General features: G+C 64.1%; 1 protein-coding gene and 1 long non-coding RNA gene across 3 annotated transcripts; one reads left to right on the forward strand and one right to left on the reverse strand.

Moving 5' to 3' along the window:
- The first annotated feature begins 1578 nt into the window (after window positions 1-1578).
- ANO9 (anoctamin 9) lies at window positions 1579-21631 on the forward strand. 2 transcript variants are annotated; one of them, XM_045558577.1, is made up of 23 exons: window positions 1579-1641; window positions 6841-6927; window positions 7013-7138; window positions 7295-7434; window positions 8471-8517; window positions 8627-8685; window positions 8765-8838; window positions 9417-9551; window positions 9647-9743; window positions 11578-11638; window positions 11764-11846; window positions 11985-12089; window positions 12173-12337; window positions 12419-12455; window positions 12633-12744; window positions 18467-18524; window positions 18630-18727; window positions 18816-18946; window positions 19321-19473; window positions 19905-20052; window positions 20641-20742; window positions 20818-20911; window positions 21045-21631. In XM_045558577.1, exons 1-23 carry the CDS (start codon window positions 1636-1638, stop codon window positions 21222-21224), a joined length of 2298 nt encoding a protein of 765 aa, XP_045414533.1. In that variant the 5' UTR covers window positions 1579-1635; the 3' UTR covers window positions 21225-21631. The 2 variants fall into 2 exon arrangements, with proteins under 2 accessions (XP_045414533.1, XP_045414534.1); XM_045558578.1 differs by having other exon boundaries at window positions 6841-6915.
- On the reverse strand, window positions 19314-22054 carry LOC123642979. Its single transcript, XR_006736564.1, has 3 exons — window positions 21619-22054; window positions 21015-21119; window positions 19314-19542 (listed from the first exon to the last, which is right to left on the reverse strand). It is a non-coding gene; the product is annotated as an uncharacterized LOC123642979 (long non-coding RNA).
- Between the last annotated feature and the right edge of the window lie 129 nt (window positions 22055-22183).

Genomic DNA, 22183 nt, shown 5'->3' on the forward strand with positions numbered 1-22183 from the left:
CACGTGGCTCTTGAGCTGGGGTTGCTCCCGCGCTCAGCAAGCCTGGCTGATTCTGTGTCTGAACTCTGACTCGGCGGAGACTGCTGGGCCCCACCAGTGCCCTACTTTCTTCCCAGGAAAAGGGATCTCACTCCCCAGGCTTCCTAGCATAAGGTGTGGTCATGTGACTCACCACGTGAAGGGAAGGGTGCCCTCCTTCACCCCTTCCTCTTCCTGCTGGCTGGAATGTGGCTGCGATGCCCAGAGCTCAAGCAGCCATCTTGGGCCATGTGGCAGGACCTTGTGTTTAAGGTGGCCGAGCAGCAGGTCAAAGGGATCCTGGGTCCTTGACAACCACGAATCAGCAGTACTAGTACAGGACTGGCTAACTCCTGGCTTCGCTTGTGGGAGAGGGAAATACGGAAGCTAGTTTAAGCCACCGCCACTTAGGGTTTTCCATCACACAAATCTTCACGCGTTCCATCTGGACCGGCTGCATCAGAGTTGCGTCTTTGCCAGCTCAGTGTTTAATCCTGGTCCCTGCTGCCATCACAGCGGCGGTGGGGGGGGGGAAGGGGGCAGGAAGAAATGTGGGTGGGGCCACGCTGTCCCTTGGGGAAACTGGAGCAAACAGACCTTAAGCCTGGGCCTGACCTGCAAGAGAGTGCTGCTGGGCTGGGTGATGCAGGTCCGTGACACCATGAGTGCTCCCTGGCCCCCCCCATGACACCATGAGTGCTCCTGCCCCCCCCGTGATGCCAGGGTGCTCCCTGCCCCCGCCCTGTGATGTTGGGGTGCTCCCTGCCCCCCGTGACACCATGAGTGCTCCTTGCCCCCCATGACACCATGAATGCTCCCTGCCCCCCCCGTGATGCCAGGGTGCTCCCTGCCCCCGCCCTGTGATGTTGGGGTGCTCCCTGTGCCCCCGACCCTGTGACGCCGGGGTGCTCCCTGCCCCCTGTGACACCATGAGTGCTCCCTGCCCCTCCCTGTGATGCTGGGGGTGCTCCCTGCCCCCCCGTGACACCATGAGTACTCCCTGCCCCTCCCTGTGACACCATGAGTGCTCCCTGCCCCCATGACACCATGAGTGCTCCCTGCCCCCCGTGACACCATGAATGCTCCCTGCCCCCCCGTGACACCATGAGTGCTCCCTGCCCCCCCCCCGTGATGCCAGGGTGCTCCCTGCCCCCCATGACACCATGAGTGCTCCCTGCCCCCGCCCTGTGATGTTGGGGTGCTCCCTGCCCCCCTGTGACACCATGAGTGCTCCCTGCCCGCCCATGATGCCAGGGTGCTCCCTGCCCCCGACCCCGTGACGCCGGGGTGCTCCCTGCCCAGCTGCTTCCCCCTGGAGGGGATGTCATGGAACCGCCTCTTACAGCAAAGCCCCCTCCCCAGGGGAGGGTGATGGCCTGTGGGGGAAGGGCAGGGGCACCACAGGGAGACTCCCCCACCCTCACCTGTCCCCAGGCCCCTGGAAGGTGTCCGAGGGCTGGGGGTGGGGGCTTTCCTGGCTGGGGCTGGCTCCTCCCCGGCGACACCCGGCAGGGCCAGGGCGGCGGGAGGGACCAAGTAGGAGGAGGGGCGAGTCCCACGCGGAAGTCAGGTAGATGTGCCGTCTCCCAGCTGCCTGCCAGGACTCCAGGACGCAGCATGCAGGTGAGCCGGGGCCGCAGGGTCCACACCTGTGGACCCCTCCCCGCCACGCCCACCTGCCATCCCCTGGCCCCAGCCGCCTAACCTGGGAGCTCCTGTGGGGGCTCCCTGCAGCCGGCCAGGGCCGGGAGGGTAGCCAGAGCTGGGAGGGACACGGCTGCCCCCCTGGCCTCTGGGGCAGGGCGAGGAGGGCAGCTTTCCTCCCATCCAGCCTGGGGATCTTAGGACCGCGGGGCTGGGCTCTCAGTGAGCTTGTGGGACCTGGGCCTCTACCAGAGCACCCAGTCCAAGGACAGGGCACGCCCACCCTGGGCCCTGAACTGCTGACAAGGACCCCCAGGCCTTCCGACCTTGCCCCGCAGCTGGCACCTGAGCGGGAGGGGGCTGTGGGCTCCAGGGTGGGCAGACCTGGGGTTGGGGAGGAAGAGGGTGGCCAGCTAGGTGGTGGCCCTCTGCTCCTGCGGGTCCTGCCACTGCTGGATTCTGGTTCCAGGGGCAGAGCAGAGGGCTGCGGGGCTCAGGGAAGGGGGCCGGGGAACACCCAGGGAGATGCCCTTTCCCCTCTGCCAGCGAAGAGGTCGATTAGGGCTGGCCCAGTGCCATGTGCAGCGTGAGACCAGCCTCCCTCCCGGCCTCCCAGGTGTGGGCTGAGCAGGTGGCCTCTCACTCCACCTCTGTCCAGGGCTCTTGGCCCTTCCAGAAGCAGCTCTGGCACCCTGGCTGCTCAGGCCAGCATGTGGACACCCGCTGGCCTGACCCCAGGGTCCCCTCTGCCAGCCCCTTCCTTCCCCATGCCAGCCCCAAGCTGGGGTGGAGGAGGCTCAGGGCTGGCGGGGTGGGTGGGGATCCGGTTTGTCTGAGGTGAGAGCATCAGTCCTTTGACAGGGGAGGATTCGGGAGGACTTGGTGGTCCCAGCCCCTGGCTGGGTCTGGGCATGCCCCTCCTTGGCTCCAACCCCTTCCATGGCTCCCCTCTTCCCCCTGCTGACACCTAAGCTCCCCAGGTGCCTGGGTAGACTTCCCCGGTCTGGCTTCTGCCAACCTGCAGCCTCCTCTCCAGGCAGCTCCCTGCTGGGCCATTTATGCTTCTGCAAAGCTGGGGTGCCAAGGACTGAGTCCCTGGGAGGACTAAGATTCCATCCTCATAGGTGCTAAGTACTGAGTCACCAGGAGTGGTAGCTACTAAATCCTTGGAGGTGCAGAGTACTAAGTCCCTGGGAGGTGCTGAGTACAGAGCTCCTGGGAGGTGCTTAGTGCTTAGTCCCCGAGAAGCACTGAGGATTGAGTTCCTGGAGGTACTGAGTACTGAGTCCCTGGGAGGTGCTGAATGCTGAGTCCTGGGCACTGACTGCACCCTGCCCCTCAGGGCCTGTCCACACATGCCTTCTCTCCCTGGAATGCTGCTCCACTTTTTTGGCTTCTACCAACCTCTTTCCCTACAAGGCCACCTCCCTGCCAAGTAGGTGGCAGCCCCTGTGTGCACCCTCACCATGCGCTGCCTGCAGGGACAGGCCACATCACCAGCGCCTGGGGACAGACGGATGGACGGACACAGGAAAGGATGAACTGACAGATGACAGACGATGGCCAGCCAGGGGAGGGGCAGGCTGTAGCTTTGGGAGCTCAGAGAGCAGAGCCAGGTGGGAGGGTCTGCTCAGGGAGGGTGGTCCGCAGGTGTCCAGGCTGGGTGGAGTTGAGGAGCCCTGGCTCAGCAAGGTGGGCCTCTCAGGGCTTGTGCACTGTGGTGGGGGCAGGAGAGCCCCTCTTGGTGCCCAACCCTAACCCTAACCTGGAGGGCCCAGAGTGCTGCTGAGGGGTGTGACCGGCCCTCAGGACGAAGTGATGCCACATGTGCGTGACCGTGGACCCTCCGGCCAGGCCTGCTCCGGGGCTGGGTGGGGTCACATCTGCACGGCTGTCTCTCTGCCCACCCAGGACCTGGAGCGGACAGGGAAGGGGCCGGATGGGCAGGACCCCAGCTCTGAGCCTTCGTGCTCCCAGCCCTGGGGGCAGGGTCTCCCGGGAGCCGCAGTGTCCCCAGAAGTCTCTTCACCTGGAGCCAGTGGGCTCACCCACAGAGACTCTGGGCCCTGCCCACCACGGGGCATGTGGCCTGTAGGGCTGGGGCAGGGAGGACAGGAGGGAGGACAGTGTCCAGGTGTGTGGTTCCGTCCACCCTCTTCCTGCATGGCCACATCTTTGGGGTGACTGTGAGGCAGGGGTGAGGGTCACCCAATTCTACAGATGAGGAAACCGAGGCACAGAGAGCCAGGGCCTGCCAGTCGTCTGCCCAGAACCTGCACCGTGTGGGCCCACACACGGCTTCGCGGACCTGGGCTGGGGACATGGGGGCCCCGGACACCTTGCTTCGGGCGAGCCGAGTGAGCAGTGTGCCTGGCTGGAGGGGGGACTCTAGGTGAGCCCCGACCCGTGAGGGTCCCGTAGGTTGTGCTGAGAAGCCGGGGTCCTGTGGGTGTCAGGCCAGGGGACCGTGTAAACAATGGCCTGGAGGACAGATGGGCAGACGTGCAGCCTGACCCTGGGCCAGGAGCTGTGTCCACAGGGCTGGGCTGCCCGGCCCAGGGTGCGAGGGCGGCAGGGTCTCCGAGCCGGGTCTGCCTGGCTGTGGGGGGCTGGGCTGGGGCCCTCTGACCTCCCTGCTCGGGTGGCTCTGGGCCCAGCCCAGGGGGCAGCGGAGGGCAGCCAGGGACGGTGCAGCCCCCCGGTGTGTGCGTGGCTGTGCCTGGGGTCCCTGTGCAGCCGTCTGTGTCTCTGGTGGGGGTGACGTCACCGTCCAGGGAGCCAGCTCACACCCCTCCCCCCAGGGACGGTGGTTCTGAGAGGCTGGGGTAAGTGCCCCAAAGCCGCACTTGGGTGGGGAGGGGGCTTTCTGTGCCCCATTTCTGGGGCCGAGGGCGGCCACCACCTCCCGCTTTGAGAGTTCCCCATGGACAGTCCCCCTCCCAGGCTCCTCTCAGTCACCCCAAAGTCCTGCCCGGCGTGGAGCCCCCACTCCACCTGCCCTTCAGCTTCGGTCCTCGCTGCTGTGAGGGGGTCTCTAGTGTCGGCCTCTGCCAGAGGAGCCGGGGGATGGGCAGGGCCCCCCTGGGCTTGAGGTCAGGCGAGGAACCTTCTGCTGCCCGGTTCCTCCACAGGGCACTTCCTGGGCTCTTTCCCGGGCAAGCCTCAGAGCTGGGTGCCCATGACAGCAGCGTCCCGCCCGGTGGAGCCTCCACCCCTTCCCTGAGACGGAGGTGCCTTTGCCCGCCAAGGCGGGGAGGAGTCTCAGGGGCTGCATGCGGCACTTCAGCGCGGTGTCTGCGGCTTCGGCGGCAGGACGGGCACACACGAGTCGGGCAGAGGGGAGTGTTGGCAGAGGAAGGGCTGACGGGCAGGTGGCATGGCCACACTCAGAGGGGCTGGAGGGCCGAGGGAGCCCCGTGAACCCACTGGGGTGAGGACCTCGGTGCCCAGGGGGCTGGCCCGGAGAAGATTCTGTGTCAGCCCCATCTCCATGTGCCCGAGCACCTGCCGCTCTGTGGTCGGGCTTGATGCGTTTCCTGCTTCTGCGACGGAGGCAGAGGGACAGGGGCAGGCCGGGCCCTGTCCTGGAGCCAGCAGCTCCCGGGGGTGTGAGTGGGCTGGAGCAGGGCTGCAGACTTAGCAAAACGATTTGCATTTCGGGTAAACAATTCTTTTGGTGTGAGTATGTCCCATGCGATGGCTGCCACACACATGCTAATGAGCGCCTGTTGCTGATCGGAAATTCAGGTGGGCTGGGCGGCCTGTTTCGCCTGGCAGCCCTGGAGGCCGGACTGGCTGGAGCAGTCCAGTGAGGCTTCCTGGAGGAGGCAGGTCTTGGGCTTGGCAGGGATTGCAGGTGAGGGCTGGCGGGGGAAGGCCTGGCCCAGCAGGAGCAGGGCCTGACACAGAGCCATCCTGGGCTAGACCCACTCCCCCGACTCCCGCCCTGGGGACAGTGGGGCGGGCGGCACCCCTGCTGCCTGGCCAGTCTGGGAGAGCAGCTTGACTTGGCTGCGGGGTGCAGGGGAGGGGTTGGGCAGGGTGCTGGGGTGGACACAGCCCCCAGCGTGCCCACCCGTCTCTCTCGGTACACTCCTGCTGCAGGCCCTGTCCCTCTGGGGTCCCTGTGCCTCCCCAGGCAGCCGGGCGGCCCTGTCCCTCATGTCTTGGTGCTCTACCCTCTGAGTGTGGCCAGGCTCCTGCGGAAGTCCCGCCGTTTGGACTTGTCCAGTGTTTCCTCTCGGGGAGGGAGGAAGACATGTCCTGTCTCATGTCCCACGGGGTCCCTGACATCAAGATGACATTGTAGGCAACCTTCACCCTCCTCAGTGGGTCAGGGGGTCTGCAGGGCGTGCAAAGGGACTGCTCTGCCCTTCCCACGCTGTCTTCCTCAGTCACTAGGTCCAGCCCAGGCTCAAGAAGGGCGGAGTGGCCAGGAGTGGCCAGGTGCTGAGGCGCACGCCTGCATTCCCAGCGCCCCCAGCATCCGGGAGGCCGGGGCAGGAGGATCCCTTGAGCCCAGGAGTTGGAGGTTGCTGTGAGCGAGGCTGACGCCACGGCACTCTAGCCCGGGCAAAAGAGCGAGACTGTCTCAAAACAAAAAAAAAAGCCGGAGGAGCATAGAAGGGTGTTTGACTCCTCCAGGCTACCCAGTCCCGGTCAGGGGGAGACTCTGAGGTCTGGAAGCCCCTCCCCCTGACTCACCCTCTGTCTGTCCCGAAGGGCCACACAGTCGCTCCTCAGACACACACGGCCCAGGCACCTTCTGGGCGCTACCGTGCTCGCCCCTTGCATCCATCTCCAAGGGCGGACGGCGGGCGTGGGTCCAGTCCAGGGGTGTTTGACTTTAAACTCGGTGCACAGAGTCCCTCGTTCACGCACTGCTCAGGCCGCCAGCAGTCTGCAAGTGCCCCGTGCTGGCCCCTGACGGGTCCTGGGCTCCTGCTCGCGAAGCTGTCTCCTTCCTGTGCCTCTGCAGGGGCTCTGCACGCCAGCCCCACACACACCTCCCTGCCCTGCCTGCCCTGCAGCGACCTGTTCCTTGTTCTTGGCTGCCCCTCCCCCAGTGCTGTGGGGGAGGGGCAGTGTGTCCTGACCCCTCAGGGCCTGAGCACCCCAGACGGTGCCGGCCCCCCCACTCTGCACCCCCGCATCCCTTTCTCCACCCCCAACCCCCAGGGCGAGGAGAGCCTCCAGATCCTGGTGGGAACAGAAGAGGACAGCTTCCCGCTGGCGGAGATCCATGCTTGCGAGGTGGGTGTCGAGGTGGGTGTCAAGGGACCCCTCCCGGGCCCGGGCCCACCTGCCCTGCCTGCGCCCGGGCCCCCAGCCATGTGCCTCCCTCCTGCAGCCCGAGGCCTCTGAGCAGTGGGACTATGTCCTCGTGGCCGACCGGCGCACGGAGAGAATCCCCAAGAAGATGCTCCGGCAGCAGCAGTTCCTGGGGGAGCTCAGGAGAAAGGGCTTCCATTTCAAGGTGGGCTGCTGTCCCCAGGGAGCCAGGGGCCCCGGGGAGGGGCCTGGGGAGGGGGCCGTGGCCTTGTGCCCAAGGTGCCGGGGACAGGCCAGTGGCTGTGGCTGCAGAGGAAGGGTTCCCAGGTGGAACAGAGGGTCCCATGTGGCCCTGCCCCAGGTGAAAAAAGACCAGAAACGGGTGTTCTTTGGGATCCGCGCCGACGACAGCATCTTTGACCTGTACCGCACCCTCCTCCTGGAGCCCGAGGGCCCTGGGTCCACAGTGAAGACGCCGACCCCCGTCCCAGCCACCACCAGGTGGGAAGCCCTGCCCAGAGCCACGGCCAGAGGACCCTCGCCCGCCCACAGCCTGGTCCAGGCAGAGCAAGGGGCCACGTCCACGGCTCCCGGTGTCCCCTGATGCAGGACAACTGGCCCCATGCGGTCTCAGGGTGGAGGCCACAGGGGCTCAGACCCACTGGCTGTGTGGGCACACACTGTGCCTCGTTTCCACGTCCGTGATGCGGCGTGATGACAGTTCTGACCTCTGGAGGGTTCTGAAGTTCCAGAGTGGAGTCAGACTTGAAAGGTGGGCAGGATTTGGAGAGGCCCAGAGGCCCCGCAGCCCTCCTGGACTCCAAGGCCATCCTCCCCCGCAGACCCTCCTCTCCAGGGAGACTGTGCCTTCCCGGACGTCTGTCCCTGGCTCTCCCAGGCACAGACCTGGAGGCTGGGCAGGGGCAGCCACCAGCTCCGTCGGAGCCTACCCCTGGGTCCTCCCCACCTGGCCCGCTCAGGCCCTGGCCGGGGCTGGCCAAGGTGCTCCTGGAACCGGTTCCCGGGCCGCTGTGAAGGCAGAACCACGGTCTGGGAGGAGCGAGCCGGAGTCTGAGCAGGGGCAGCAGGCCGGGGCACGTTCCCCGGAGGGGCCCATGGTCAGACCCCTGGCACTGCGGAGTGGGGGGCTCCTCCCCCTCCCTGAGCTGCAGTCTGGGCACAGGCAGGACAGCTCACCAGGGTCAAGGGGCTTTGTGCACATGAAGCTCAGGTGTGCTCTGGACAGGTAGGGCTGTCCTCAGGTGTGGCTACAAGTCCAGGAGGGAGGTGCGGGTGGAGGGCAGCCGGCAGAGCCCCATCCTGGAGGCTGTGTCAGGCCAGACTGGGAGGACCTTACAGAGGGTGGGCGGTGGGGTTCCAGGTGGGTCCTGCATGTTGGACTCTGGTCAGGGTTGGTGGTCTGGGGGACCCTCCAGGACAGGGAGGGACGTGGGCCTGGCCAGACCAGAGGGCGGGTCAGGACCTGGAGGCCACAGAGCTCACTCGGGGCTCTCCCGACCTGGCTCTTGGGTTTCAGAATCCGAATCCTGAACTTCATCCTGAAAAAGACAACGGCAGCTGGCGGTAAGGGCTGGGTGGGCCGGTGGCCAGAGGGACCCCAACACGGGTCTTGTGGGCAGGATCTCCCTTGGCCCTCACTCCCCTCTGACTCAAGATGCCCTGTGACCCCCAGAGACATTCGAGAATTTGGTGAAGGATGAAGTGTTTGAGACCAAGTTCCCCCTGCACAAGGTGAGGGACAGGCCGGCTGGGAGGAGGCCTGTGGCAGGAGCCCGGGACAGGAGTTCTCAACGTCCCTCACCTGTGCCAGGGGGAGGCAGAGCTGGAGAAGACGTGGGCCCAGTGGAGGAAAATGGGCCACAAGCAGCCCATCGACCAGATCAGGTAGTGCTGCCCGACAGGCCGCCTGCACCCACAGATGTGCCTGCGCCCCCACCTGCCCCACGGACGTGCCCGCACCCCCACCTGCCCCACGGACGTGCCCGCGCCCCCACCTGCCCCACGGACGTGCCCGCGCCCCCACCTGCCCCACGGACTTGCCCGCGCCCCCACCTGCCCCACGGACGTGCCCGCGCCCCCACCTGCCCCACAGAAGTGCCCGCACCCCACACCCGTCCCACGGACGTGCCCGCACCCCCACCCGCCCCACGGACGTGCCCACGCCCCCACCTGCCCCATGGACTTGCCCGCACCCCCACCTGCCCCACGGACGTGCCCACGCCCCCACCTGCCCCATGGACTTGCCTGCACCCCCACCTGCCCCACGGACGTGCCCACGCCCCCACCTGCCCCATGGACTTGCCTGCACCCCCACCTGCCCCACAGACGTGCCCCCATTTGGACACTGATGCCACCAAAACAGACACTCCTCCCCCACGTGTGGCCGCCCCCCACCTAGGCACTGGCCCTTGTGGCAGCCACCCCCGGGGAGGGTGGCCCTAACTCGGCAGCTGTGCCCACAGGGACTACTTCGGTGAGAAGGTGGCGCTCTACTTCGCCTGGCTCGGCTGGTACACCTACATGCTGGTGCCCGCAGCCCTGGTGGGCCTCGGCATCTTTCTGATCGGGTTCCCTCTGTTCGAGTCCAGCCAGATCAGGTGGGCGGGGCCAAGGCAGCTTGTGGGCGGGGCCGGGTGGGCCAGGAGGGGTCCGCGCTCCGGGAGAGTCACCCCCAGCCCATCCCCGCACCCAGCAAGGAGATCTGTGAGGCCCACACCATCCTTCTGTGTCCCCTCGGCGACCACGGCCGCAGGTTCCAGCGGCTCTCGGACACCTGCACCTTTGCCAAGGTTCGCTGCCCCTGGGGTCCGCCCCGGCCTGGAGGGTGGGCAGGTGTGTCCAGCTGGAGATGGGCTGAGGCCCGGGACCCGCAGAGCTCACCCTCCGCGGGGGTTGGCGGGGAGGCCCCCCCCCCCGTGCATCCCCCCTTCTCCCCAGCGCGCCCCCTTCTCCCCAGTGTGTCCCCTTCTCCCCAGCGTGTCCCCTTCTCCCCAGCGCGCCCCCTTCTCCCCAGCGCGCCCCCTTCTCCCCAGAGCGCCCCCCTTCTCCCCAGTGTGTCCCCTTCTCCCCAGCGTGTCCCCTTCTCCCCAGCGTGCCCCCCTTCTCCCCAGTGTGTCCCCTTCTCCCCAGAGCGCCCCCTTCTCCCCAGCGTGTCCCCTTCTCCCCAGTGTGTCCCCTTCTCCCCAGTGTGTCCCCTTCTCCCCAGCGCGTCCCCTTCTCCCCAGTGTGTCCCCTTCTCCCCAGCGTGCCCCCTTCTCCCCAGTGTGTCCCCTTCTCCCCAGCGCCCCCCTTCTCCCCAGCGTGCCCCCCTTCTCCCCAGCGTGTCCCCTTCTCCCCAGTGTGTCCCCTTCTCCCCAGCGTGCCCCCTTCTCCCCAGTGTGTCCCCTTCTCCCCAGCGCCCCCCTTCTCCCCAGCGTGCCCCCCTTCTCCCCAGTGTGTCCCCTTCTCCCCAGCGTGTCCCCTTCTCCCCAGCGCGCCCCCTTCTCCCCAGCGCGCCCCCTTCTCCCCAGAGCGCCCCCCTTCTCCCCAGTGTGTCCCCTTCTCCCCAGCGTGCCCCTTCTCCCCAGCGTGTCCCCTTCTCCCCAGCGCGTCTCCTTCTCCCCAGTGTGTCCCCTTCCCCCCAGCGTGTCCCCTTCTCCCCAGCGTGTCCCCTTCTCCCCAGCGCGTCTCCTTCTCCCCAGCGCGCCCCCTTCTCCCCAGTGTGTCCCCTTCCCCCCAGCGTGTCCCCTTCTCCCCAGTGTGTCCCCTTCTCCCCAGAGCGCCCCCCTTCTCCCCAGCGCCCCCTTCTCCCCAGCGCCCCCTTCTCCCCAGCGCGTCCCCTTCTCCCCAGCGCCCCCCTTCTCCCCAGCGCCCCCCTTCTCCCCAGCGCGTCCCCTTCTCCCCAGCGCGCCCCCCTTCTCCCCAGCGCGCCCCCTTCTCCCCAGCGCGCCCCCTTCTCCCCAGCGCGTCCCCTTCTCCCCAGCGCGCCCCCTTCTCCCCAGCGTGTCCCCCCTTCTCCCCAGCGTGTCCCCTTCTCCCCAGTGTGTCCCCTTCTCCCCAGCGCGCCCCTCTTCTCCCCAGCGTGTCCCCTTCTCCCCAGCGTGTCCCCTTCTCCCCAGCACGCCCCCTTCTCCCCAGCACGCCCCCCTTCTCCCCAGCACGCCCCCTTCTCCCCAGCGCCCCCGTTCTCCCCAGCGCGTCTCCTTCTCCCCAGCGCGTCCCCTTCTCCCCAGTGCGCCCCCTTCTCCCCAGTGTGTCCCCTTCTCCCCAGCGCGCCCCCTTCTCCCCAGCGCGTCCCCTTCTCCCCAGCGCCCCCCTTCTCCCCAGCGCGTCCCCTTCTCCCCAGCGCGTCTCCTTCTCCCCAGCGCGCCCCCTTCTCCCCAGAGCGCCCCCTTCTCCCCAGCGCCCCCCTTCTCCCCAGCGCGTCTCCTTCTCCCCAGCGCGTCTCCTTCTCCCCAGCATGCCCCCTTCTCCCCAGCGTGTCCCCTTCTCCCCAGTGCCCCCCTTCTCCCCAGCGCGCCTTCTCCCCAGCGCGTCCCCTTCTCCCCAGCGCGCCCCCTTCTCCCCAGCGCGTCCCCTTCTCCCCAGCGCGCCCCCTTCTCCCCAGCGCGCCCCCTTCTCCCCAGTGTGTCCCCTTCTCCCCAGCTCACACACCTCTTCGACAACGACTGGACTGTGCTGTTTGCCATCTTCATGGCTCTGTGGGGTGAGTTGCCACCTGGCGCCTCTGTGGGGCAACTTGGGGCCTGAGGCCACGCCCACCCCACACCCTGCCCAGGGCCACCCCAGGCCACCCCAGGGCCGCACCTGACGCCCCTGCCCGTCACGCAGCCACCGTGTTCCTGGAGCTCTGGAAGCGGAAGCGAGCCCGCGTGGTGCTGCACTGGGACCTGTACGGGTGGGACGAGGACCAGGTGAGGCAGGGCTGGGGCCCACTGTGCCAGGCCTGTGTGCTCCCACCCCCACGCACCCACGTCTGCGTCCCACGTGTGAGGTGTGTCCCCACGCCCGAGGCTGTGTCCCTGCCTCTGAGGCTTGCTGGGCCTCCCCAGGAGGAAATGGCGCTCCAGCTCATCAACTGCCCCGACTACAAGCTCCAGCTGCACCGCCACTCCTACCTGCGCAGCGGCATCATCCTCGCCCTGTCTCTGCTCATGGTATTCCTGGGGACGCCGCGTGGGGCTGGGACCCAGCTGGGGCAGCCCCTCCCCGGCCCCCACCCACGCCAGCCCCCCTGCAGATCTGCTTCCTGATCGGCATGGCCCACGCCCTGGTGGTCTACCGCGTGCTGGCCGCTGCCCTCTTCAGCAGCTCGGCCTTGCCTTTCCTGGAGGAGCAGGTGACCACGGCCATGGTGGTGACCGGGGCCGTGGTGCACTATGTGACCATCGTCATCATGACCAAGGTAGGGAGGGGTGGGCAGGGCGGGGCAGGCCGGGGGTCCCCTAAGGCCTGGCGAGCCCCACTCAGTGCCCTCCTCCTGCAGGTCAACAAATGGGTGGCCCTGAAGCTTTGTGACTTTGGTGAGAGGAGGGGACACAGCGGGAGGATCCGGGGCTGGGAGCCTGGGAGCCGTGATCGGAGACCTGGGGAGGGGTCCTTCCTGCTGTCCCTGGGCCTCACCCTCGAGCAGGCTGGCAAGGGCCCTGGGGTGGCGAGGGACACAGGGCGGGCAAGGGACAGGCCACATCTCATTCCAGAGAAGCCCAGGACCTTCTCGGAGCGGGAGAGGAAGTTCACGGTCTGGTTCTTCACCCTGCAGTTCTTTGCACACTTCTCCTCCCTCATATACATCGCCTTCATCTTGGGCAGGTAGGGCCGCTGCTCCGACCCTCCCCGCTGACTCGCCACCACCCCCCGCCTTGAAATAATTCCTGCTCAGAACAACTAGAAACCCAATACAGGAACACGGGAGCCAAGCCTGGAGGGGCCCCAGCTCCTCAGTCCCAGGCCACAGTCTAGCGGGGTCTTCCAGACTCACGAATTTATGTGCACACGTGCGCCCGTTAACAACAGTTGTTTCGTCCTGGGGTAATTGTACCTGCGCTTACCCTGAAGACACACTGTGGGTGTTTTCCGCGTGGGTCTGCGCTGCAGCAATCCGCCGTGGGGTGCACTTGAGTTTATTTACCCCTTCAGCGGGCGGAGGTTTGGGTCATTTCCACTGCTGAGCTGCAGGGAGCGTCCTTCCTCTCACTCCCCTCACCTTCCTAATTAGGGAAATGAGTCCCTCTGGCTCGATCCATATATGCCTTTTTGTTTTCTCTGAAGAAAATCATTGCTCCGTTTTGAGTGCGTGTTTGCTTAAATTCTGTAAGATACATACATGTTGCCGATTAATCTCAAACTCTCCACCAGCGCTAAAAACAGAAAAGGCCTCCCCACGTGTTCAGACCTGGGGGTCCTCCACCTGGTCTGTCCCTGGAGACCCTCCTGTCACCGTCCTGTCCCCCCCTGGGCTGTGCTTGGCCCTGTCGTCCGGGGAGCCCCTCACCCTCTCCACGTAGGACCCTTGTCTCTGAGTCCGCGTCTTCCTCTTCCTCAGTCGCCTCCTGTCTCCTCAGGATGTGTTTTCCAGCAGCTGCCTGAGAAGCGGCCTGGGAACCAGATCTTGCGGGTGGCCCGTGGTCCTGTCCCTTAGTCCCCTGTTACTGAGGACTCGCTCGTGGGAAGTGACGCTCCCAGTTGGCTGTTTTCCCTCAGACGCTGCGCGCCAGGGCTGCGGTTCCGACTGTTCTCCTCATCCTCAGTCTTCCCAGAGGTCTCGCGGTGTGCTTTGGTGGCTTTTCTGCCCCACGTGCCTCCGTGGTCCCCACCTCCCTCCTCTGCTTCGACAGCTTTTTCTCCTGCTGCTGGGTTTTCCGCTTCGATACAGTCGCCTCCTTCGGGGACTCTCCTCTCTCCTCCACGTCTGGGTCTGGCTCCCCTCCGGTTCCACCCCGTCCCCCACCCCCGCCCCACTCTGTGCAGGCCGGCCGCCCCCCAGCCCGGACACCGCCGGCCACGGCCTCTCCCGACTCCAGGCGCTCAGAACCCCGGGATACACCTACGCCCCCACCCCTGCCCCGACCTCTCCCCGGAGTCTGGCCCCCTTGACACCTCCTGCTCGGCTTCGCTTTGCAGCCCTGTGGCCGGGACGCAGCTGGTGGGTTGGTCTCCGTGGGGAATGTGGGAATCCCGGGTCCCGGGGAGGGTGGGTGCTCGTCTGTTTGTGGCGGCGGAGCAGCCCGGGGTGCAGAGCCCGCATTTGTCAAAGAAAAGCGCCTGGGCACTCACTACGCCTGGGCCTCAGGTTCCTGGGTTCTCCTCCGTCCCGCGGGTTCGGGGTCTCCTGCCTTGGCCCCTCTGCTCCCGCCTCCACACTATTCTGCTTGGAAATTAGACCTGTGGGATCGACCTTCTAATTTTCTGGTCTTTTCATCCCATTTTCCATGCCTTTGTGTTTTCGTTCCAGCTTCAGGGAGCCTCTCGCCCTTCCTGATGCCCCTAATTTCAGGGCTGCCCTGGGTTTGCATGTCCCTCACGGCCACCCCTGCGCCGGCCGCATCCCACGCTGTCCAGTCCGAGGACACCGCCTCGCCTCCTCCTCTCTTCTGCTCGGGCTTCGCTCTGCTTCTGCGGAGTGGCTTTTACGCCCTCTCTTGGAGTGGCTCTGACTTTGGTGTCCTTGGTTCTTGGCCACCCGTCCGTACTTGAGAAGCGCACGTGCCTGCGGTTGGGACCTCTTGCTCTGGAAGTCTCTCCCGGTGGGGCAGGGGACGGTGTGGGGCCTCGGTGTCCACTGGCCCTGAGTCTTGCTTGTGCGACACCCCCAGTGAGCTCCTGGTCCCCTGAGGGGAGGGTTTGGGGCCAGGCAGGGGGCCTGCGGGCTTTAAGCTGGGCCTGCGTTCCCCCAACCGGTGCCCCCAAGCCACCAGAGGCTCCCAAGTCCTGGGCTTCCTGCACGTCCGCCCTGCAGACCTCTCCAATTCCTCCCTGCAAGGCGATCCCTGCTGGTGGGGGTCAGCAGCCCACCGTAGCCGCAAGTCGGCCGTGCACATTAAACCAATGCAGACACTACCACAGCAACCTCCAGAAAGCTGTGCTCGCTGACGAAGCCACCCACACCGTGTGAGAGTGCACACCGCGTGCTAAGCTGATACGCGAAGCCTTTTCGCTTCTCAAAGGCTCCTTTCAAAAGCTGTTAGTGAGGTCTAGCATCTTTCCGTTTATTTATTGGCCTTCGTATTTCCTTTACTATAAATCGACTGTTCATGTCATCTGAGTATTTTTTGTCAGGTTATTGTAGCACCAAAGCCAAGGGGATTCTCTTTTATTTGACTCTGTCGGTTTCTTAAAATTATGTAATATTTCACTTGGCTTCGTATTTGGACCACTGCTTTATTGTCCGGCTCTTTAGTTTTCCGGGAGTTTCTAATTGCTTTTTTTCTTTTCTCGCGTGCCTGTATCGTATCCTCACGTCCCCCAGCTTCTCTGTCGCACCCTGTGCGTGGCGTGGAGCCCCTGCTCTCCCAGGGACCCTCCTGGGGAGCCTCGGTCTCCTCCCCAGCTGCCTGCTGCTGTCTGGGCCTCTCGCTCGGCTGTCTTCTTGGGACTCGCTGCTGCTGCTTTCTCGGGCTGGGCCTGCATTCCCAGGACTGTCAAGCCCCCTTCTTTCTTGACGAGGGATCTCATTTACCAAAGGAAGCGTATTTGGGAGGTAAACTTTCCAAATTCTTGTCGTCTCAAAATGTCATTATTCTGCCCTTACGTACGACTGGCACGGCCGGGCGTAGCAACCTAGGTTCACAGTAGTTCTTCCTGGTAGAACTTGAACGGCGTTCAGCTGGGGCTGGTTAGAGTCTGAGGAGAGTCTGGATTTCGTTCCTTCCTAGGCCGCCTACCTCTTCCCCTGGAAGCTTTGGGACCTTCGCTGTAAACTGGGGAAGGGTCCAGGGTGGTTTCTGCCGGGTTATTGCAGCTCCACTACGAGCCCTTCCAGTTGCAAGGCCTGTGTCCTGTCTGGGCTCACTGAATGTTCTTTTTTAACAAAACCTCTCAGGTCTTGTTTCTTACTGTTTTCTCTCTGCCCTTTCGTGCGGGAGGTCCTGGTCCTCTTGGGTGTACGTCCGTGTTCCTCACCTTTCCCCACACGCTCCGTCTGTCTCTTCACCCGGCGTCTGGGTGGTTTCCTCCACTGTCTCTTTTGGTCCCTTCTATTGATTTTTTTTACGTTTAACAATTTAAGTCTTAATTTTTAACAGTTGTTTGTTGTTCCCTGCTTTTTACTTGCAGCAGCCCTTTCTCGTGTTTACAGAGGAAGTCAAGCAGGCTTTTTCCTCCCGCAAGTTACCGTCTGCGCCCTGTCTCTTGTTTCCTAAGGGGTCCGTGTTCCTGTCTGTATGTCCTCATTCCTCTCGCTTACACAGCGGGGCCCTGTGACTGGACATTTGCTGCTGTCCACTCACGTTGGAGAACTGAGGACTGAACTGATTTTTCCTGGCAGATGGTTTGGGTCTGTAAGAGAGTAGCTCACATCCGCTGCACATTCCATCCTGAGTTCCAACTACCCACATTCATCAACTCACTTCATCTACACAACGCCCTACAGGGCAGGGGTTCCCTTATCACCACTTTACAGATGAGGTGACTGAGGACCAGAGAGGTTAAGAAACGCTCTCTAGGTCACACAGGCAGTAGGTGGTGGAATAGAAATTAATAATAGCCAGACCCTCTGGCTCCAGAGCCTGGCTGGGTCCCCAGTCGTTCGGTGCAGTGCCTTTTTGCGTGGGGGGGTCTCTCGGAGAAGGTGTATCCCGTTGCCCATGTCACACCAGAGACAAAGTGTCTGTTTTGTCATGCCTTCCTTTCTTGGTTCTGTTTTTCAGTGCTCGAAAAGCTGTGATTTCCCTTAGATGCTTTTGGTTTCAAAATAGTAAAACATTCAAATCTTCGGTTCCTAAGGAATTTGTTCTGCTGCAGGGGTAAAGGAGGGAAGCCAGTTGTCCCCACGCTGCTTGCTGACTGGCCCCTCACCACCGCCCGCCTTGACTTGAAATGTGTTTTTTGCCGTAGGCCAAACTCCATCACGCGTTTATATATCTTGGTCTTTCACGGATCCTGAGGACTCTCGGGCTGGTGCCTCTCTGTGTCATGTGCCTTGCTGCGGGGAGGGCTCGCTGCTGCTCACTAGTCTTCTTTTCCAGTTTTTTTAAAATTAGTTATCCAGATATGTTTATTCTAGGTGAACTTTAGAATCATTCTGTCAAACTGTCTCAAAATTCTGTGGGATTTACTTTAAGATTGCAGGAAAATCATACGTTATTTTCGAGAGACTTGGCAGGGGTGCTGCATTAGTTTTCTGCGCGATAAATGACCACAGCTTAGTGGCTTCAACAACACACACTTATTGTCTCGTAGCTCTGTAGGCCGGAAGTTGGAGGTGGGACTCCTGGGACTAAAATCCACGAGTCAGCAGGGCTGAGTCCCTTCCAGAGGCTCCGGGGGAGAATCTTTTTCTTGCCTTTCTCGGGTTTTAGAGGTCACCTGCATTCCTTGGTTCATGGCCCCTTCCTCCACCTTCAGAGCCAGCAACGTCTGTCCGGTTCTCCCTCTGCCCCATTCAGAGACTTTGTGATGACACTGCACTGGGCACAGCCAGATAATCCAGAACAATCTCCCCACAGTAACGTCACCTGGTTAGCAGCCTCAAGGCCATCTGCCAGGTCAGAGGAAGTCCCTCTGCTGGGTAAGAGAATGTGTTCACGGGCTCTGGGATTTAGGATGTGGACGTCTTCGGGGGCCGTCCTTCTGCCCCCACAAACAGTCGCGAGTTTCCTATTGAAGAGCAATGCTCTCTATTCCTGCCTTTTATGTTCTGTAGCAGTTTTATAGTTTTCTTCATAGAGGTCCCACAGATTTCTTGTGAATTTCACTCTAGTTATTTTATAACTTTCGCTGGCATCTGTGCCTGGCATTTTCCCGCTGCGTCTCTCCCTCCCGTGGCTTTCTTGTAGAGAAGATGCCAATTTTGGATCCGCTTGAGTGTCCCCTAGTTGACGTATCTGCCAAGTCTTCTAGTAGATTTATTTTGGCTTTCGTGGTATATAACCATATTTCCTAAAATATTAACTTTTCCTTTTGGATAGTTATACTGTTGATACTTTATATCTCTCTGGCCTGTTTGCAAGTTAATTCCAGAACTGTGCTAAATAATAGTTGCCACGAACTATAATAGGAATGCTTCCAGGATTTCACCATGGAACATGAGTCGGACCATTGGGCTAAGACAGTTCATATTTTTTATCATATTATGGAAAGCACATAATTTAAAACACAGACTACCCCCCGCGTGCAGTTTCTAGGGGGAGCAACTGAGGCCACCCCAACAGAGCTTGCCTAGAATGGGTCCGAGCCTGTGAGCCTGCCTGGGGGACGGCTGGTCTCCCCTCTGCCCCCCTCCCCTCCCCTCTTTGGTCCTGCCCCTCCCCCCAACCCCCCACCCCCGCCAGCAGCGCTGGCCCCCGCCTCCCCCAGGCCTCACTTTCCTCCCCAGGATCAACGGCCACCCCGGGAAGTCCACGCGCCTGGCGGGGCTGTGGAAGCTGGAGGAGGTGGGTGCTGAGCTGCCCTCCCCTACGCCGCGCCCCCCTCGGTGGCCCTTCCGCAGGCCCTGACCCCTCAGACACAGCCCCTCAGCGCCCCGTCCCGCCCCGCAGTGCCACCTCAGCGGCTGCATGACGGACCTGTTCCTGCAGATGGCCATCATCATGGGGCTCAAGCAGACGCTCAGCAACTGCGTGGAGTACCTGAGCCCGTGAGCGCCCGGCCCTCCCCCACCCCTCCCCGCAGCGCGCGAGCCCCGCGCCCTCCCCGCCCGCCCACGCGCTGGTCCTCGCCCCCAGGTGGCTGGCCCACCGCTGCCGCTCCAGGTCCGCCTTGGCGCCCCGGGACCCCGAGCTCAGCGACTGGCAGCGCAACTACCGCCTGAACCCGGTCAATCCCTTCAGCCTGTTCGACGAGTTCATGGAGATGAGTGCGTGGGGCGCGCGGGGCGAGGGGCGCGCGGGGCGAGGGGCGCGCGGGGAGAGGGGCGCGCGGGGCGAGGGGCGCGCGGGGAGAGGGGCGCGCGGGGAGAGGGGCGCGCGGGGCGAGGGGTGCGCGGGGACAGGGGCGCGCGGGGCGTGGGGCGAGGGGACAGGGGCGCGCGGGGCGAGGGGCGCGCGGGGAGAGGGGCGCGCGGGGCGTGGGGCGCGCGGGGAGAGGGGCGTGCGGGGCGAGGGGCGCGCGGGGAGAGGGGCGCGCGGGGCGAGGGGCACGAGGGGCAGGGGCAGGGCGCGAGGGGCGCGCGGGGGGCGAGGGGCAGGGGCGGGGCGCCCTGCCCCAGACCGTGACGCCCCCGCCCCGCAGTGATCCAGTACGGCTTCACCACCATCTTCGTGGCCGCCTTCCCGCTGGCCCCGCTGCTGGCGCTGTTCAGCAACCTCGTGGAGATCCGCCTAGACGCCATCAAGATGGTGCGGCTGCAGCGGCGGCTGGTGCCCCGCAAGGCCAAGGACATCGGTCAGGCCCCCACGGGATGGGGGACCCTGAGGAGGGCGGGCGCTGGGGCCAGGCAGCTCCTGACCCTTGCTGGATGTGGGGAGAGGGAGAGAGAGGTGTTAGGGAGGCCCCCAGGCTTTGGCCCAGGTTAAGGGGTCCTGCTTCCCTGGAGTGGGGACCCAGGAGGTGGAGCAGGCTTGGGCGGCTGGAAAGTTCAGGCGGAAGCTGGGGACACCTGGCTCCCTCCCTGTCCAGGTCACGGTGGTGGGGTGCGGGAGGGCTGAGGCATGTTCTGTCTGTGATGGGCATGTCCTCATGCATGCCTTGGGCCCCCTGGCCCTGGTGGGGTGCCATGGACAGAGACATGACAAGGCCCTTTGGCCAGCCGGGCTCCCAGCATTGGGGGTGGGGGCTTGAGGGGTCAGACCAGCTCACCCGCTGCTCCGGCCCAGGGACCTGGCTGCAGGTTCTGGAGACCATCGGTGTGCTAGCAGTCATCGCCAACGGGATGGTCATTGCTTTCACGTCTGAGTTCATCCCGCGAGTGGTCTACAAGTACCGCTATGGCCCATGCCGACAGGGGGCTCACCCTGCCGTTGAGTAAGGCCTCAAGCTGTCTGAGCCCTGGGAGAAACTGGCCCTACCCTTTATCCTGGGAATGGCTGGATCACCTGGGGCTGCAGTGAGGCTGGGGGGTGGGAGGGACAGGTGGCATCGCCCTGCCCTAACCTGCAGACCCTGGGCTGGAGCTCAGGGATGACTGATCTGGGCCCTCACTGGGAATGCGGGTCCCAGCTCCAGCCGTTTTCTGAGCAGGCACTACCAGAACCCTCTGCTCCCAAACTAGGTCCTTGCTTCTGGTGTGGGAGGGCCGAGCAGAGTCCTACCCAACTCCTCTGGCCCTCGGGGGCCACCGCAGCTGCAGACCAGGTCTCCAGAGGGTCAGCCCCCAACACTCCCCTTAGCCCTGGCCAGGAAGGCAGCTGCTGGTGGCCCAGAGGCCCCCAGGTGTGGCAGTGTGCTTGGCCAGCGGCCCTCTCCCACGTAGGGAAATGGAGGAGGTGGTCCGTGGTGCCCCACCCTGAGTGCCCCCACTGAGGCAGGTTAGCTCCAGGAAAGCACCCAGGGGCCTGAAGGGGCCACACCTTGCAGCCCCTCCCACCCCACATTCCTCTCCCCTCTTTCCAGCTGCCTCACAGGCTACGTCAACCACAGCCTGTCCATCTTCTACACCAAGGACTTCCAGGATCCCGTTGGGATAGAGGGCTTGGAAAACGTGACTGAGTGCAGGTGTGGAACGCTCCCATCCCCCACAAATGCCCTCTGAACTCCTGACCCCTGACCTCCAGCACTTCCCTACCCCAGGTACAGGGACTACCGCAATGCCCATGACTACAACTTCTCGGAGCAGTTCTGGTTCCTCCTGGCTATCCGCCTGGCCTTTGTCATCCTCTTCGAGGTGAGCCAGAGCTAGGGGTAGGGGACCCGTGGCCAGGGGTGGGGAAGTTCTCTCTCTGCCCTCCTCCCTGGCCCCAATCCCTGAAATCCCTGCTTGTCCTGACCTTGCCGGCTCCTCCTGCCCCTGCTCCCAGCACGTGGCCTTGTGCAGCAAGCTCATTGCCGCCTGGTTCATGCCCGACGTCCCTCAGTTGGTGAAGAACAAGGTTCTGGAGGAGAAGTACCGGAGACTCAGGGAGAAGATGTGGAAAAGCTGGACGGGGGCTGGCCCGGCCTCCTCCTCCCGCACCAGCATCAGGAGCACAGAAGTGTAGGGGTCCAGGCGCGTGAGCCACTGGGAGCTGAGACTAGAGTCGCTGCAGCCTCCCATCCCTGCCCAACGCTGAGTGCGTGTGTTGAGGGGTGTCGCAGGAAGGCCCTTGTGTCTGAGGGGCCACTGGAGGTCCGTATGTGTTCGGGGCCTCTGCACAGCGGGCCTGTTCCTTCTGAGGGCTCCTGGGGGCCCAGCACCCACAGAACTGACGGGGCTTCCCATGCCATCACAGTGCAGAAAAGCGGGCCCCAGTTTCCTGGGCCTCCCTCTGACTTCTGAGCGCCAGGCCCTGCCCCGCCCCCATGCTGGCTGGGGGAAGGCTGAGCCCACCTCTTTGGCTGTCTCTGCATAGGCCTGGCTCCCGGCAGCCAGAATTTTCTGTAATAAAATCAAACCTGTTTGTGTTGTTTTCTGGGCCCCGGTGGATTGTTTGCCCTCAGGGTTAGGTGAGAAACTGAGGCCAGAGGGTGCAAAGTCTGGAATGTGGTAGTAGTCTCAGGCCACCTGTTCTCCGCATGCTTCCGCCTGAGGGGACGTTACTGAGGTCGTGCCCTGCCTGCACCTGCGGTTTCGGGGTGGCCAGAAAAGACGGCAGCGTTGGTTGGGGCGAGTGGTGGCCGAGACAGGCTTCCTGGAGGAGGGGGAAACGCTAGGGGATGGGGGGCAGCACCGCAAACGTGCGTCCGGGGGCGGCGGCCTCTCTGGGGCTGGTTGGGCCGGTTTGGCCGCTGCCCCCAGGCCCAGGCGGCCGTCGCTCCCGGGGCTGGGCGCAGGGCAGTCTCAGCGCCAGCTTCGGGCGCGAGCGGGACACTTGGGTCAGCCCTCACCCTGGCTGCGGGGCGGGGCCGCACCTGCAGCTGCCCGGGCTGTCGCCGCTGCGCACCTGGCTCAGGTGAGCTGCCCCGCCCCCGCGGCCGCGCCAGCCCCAGGTCCCGGCAGCAGGTGAGTGGAAGTCGCGAC

Source organism: Lemur catta, chromosome 7 (genome assembly GCF_020740605.2).
Source record: "Lemur catta isolate mLemCat1 chromosome 7, mLemCat1.pri, whole genome shotgun sequence".
NCBI lineage: Eukaryota > Metazoa > Chordata > Mammalia > Primates > Lemuridae > Lemur > Lemur catta.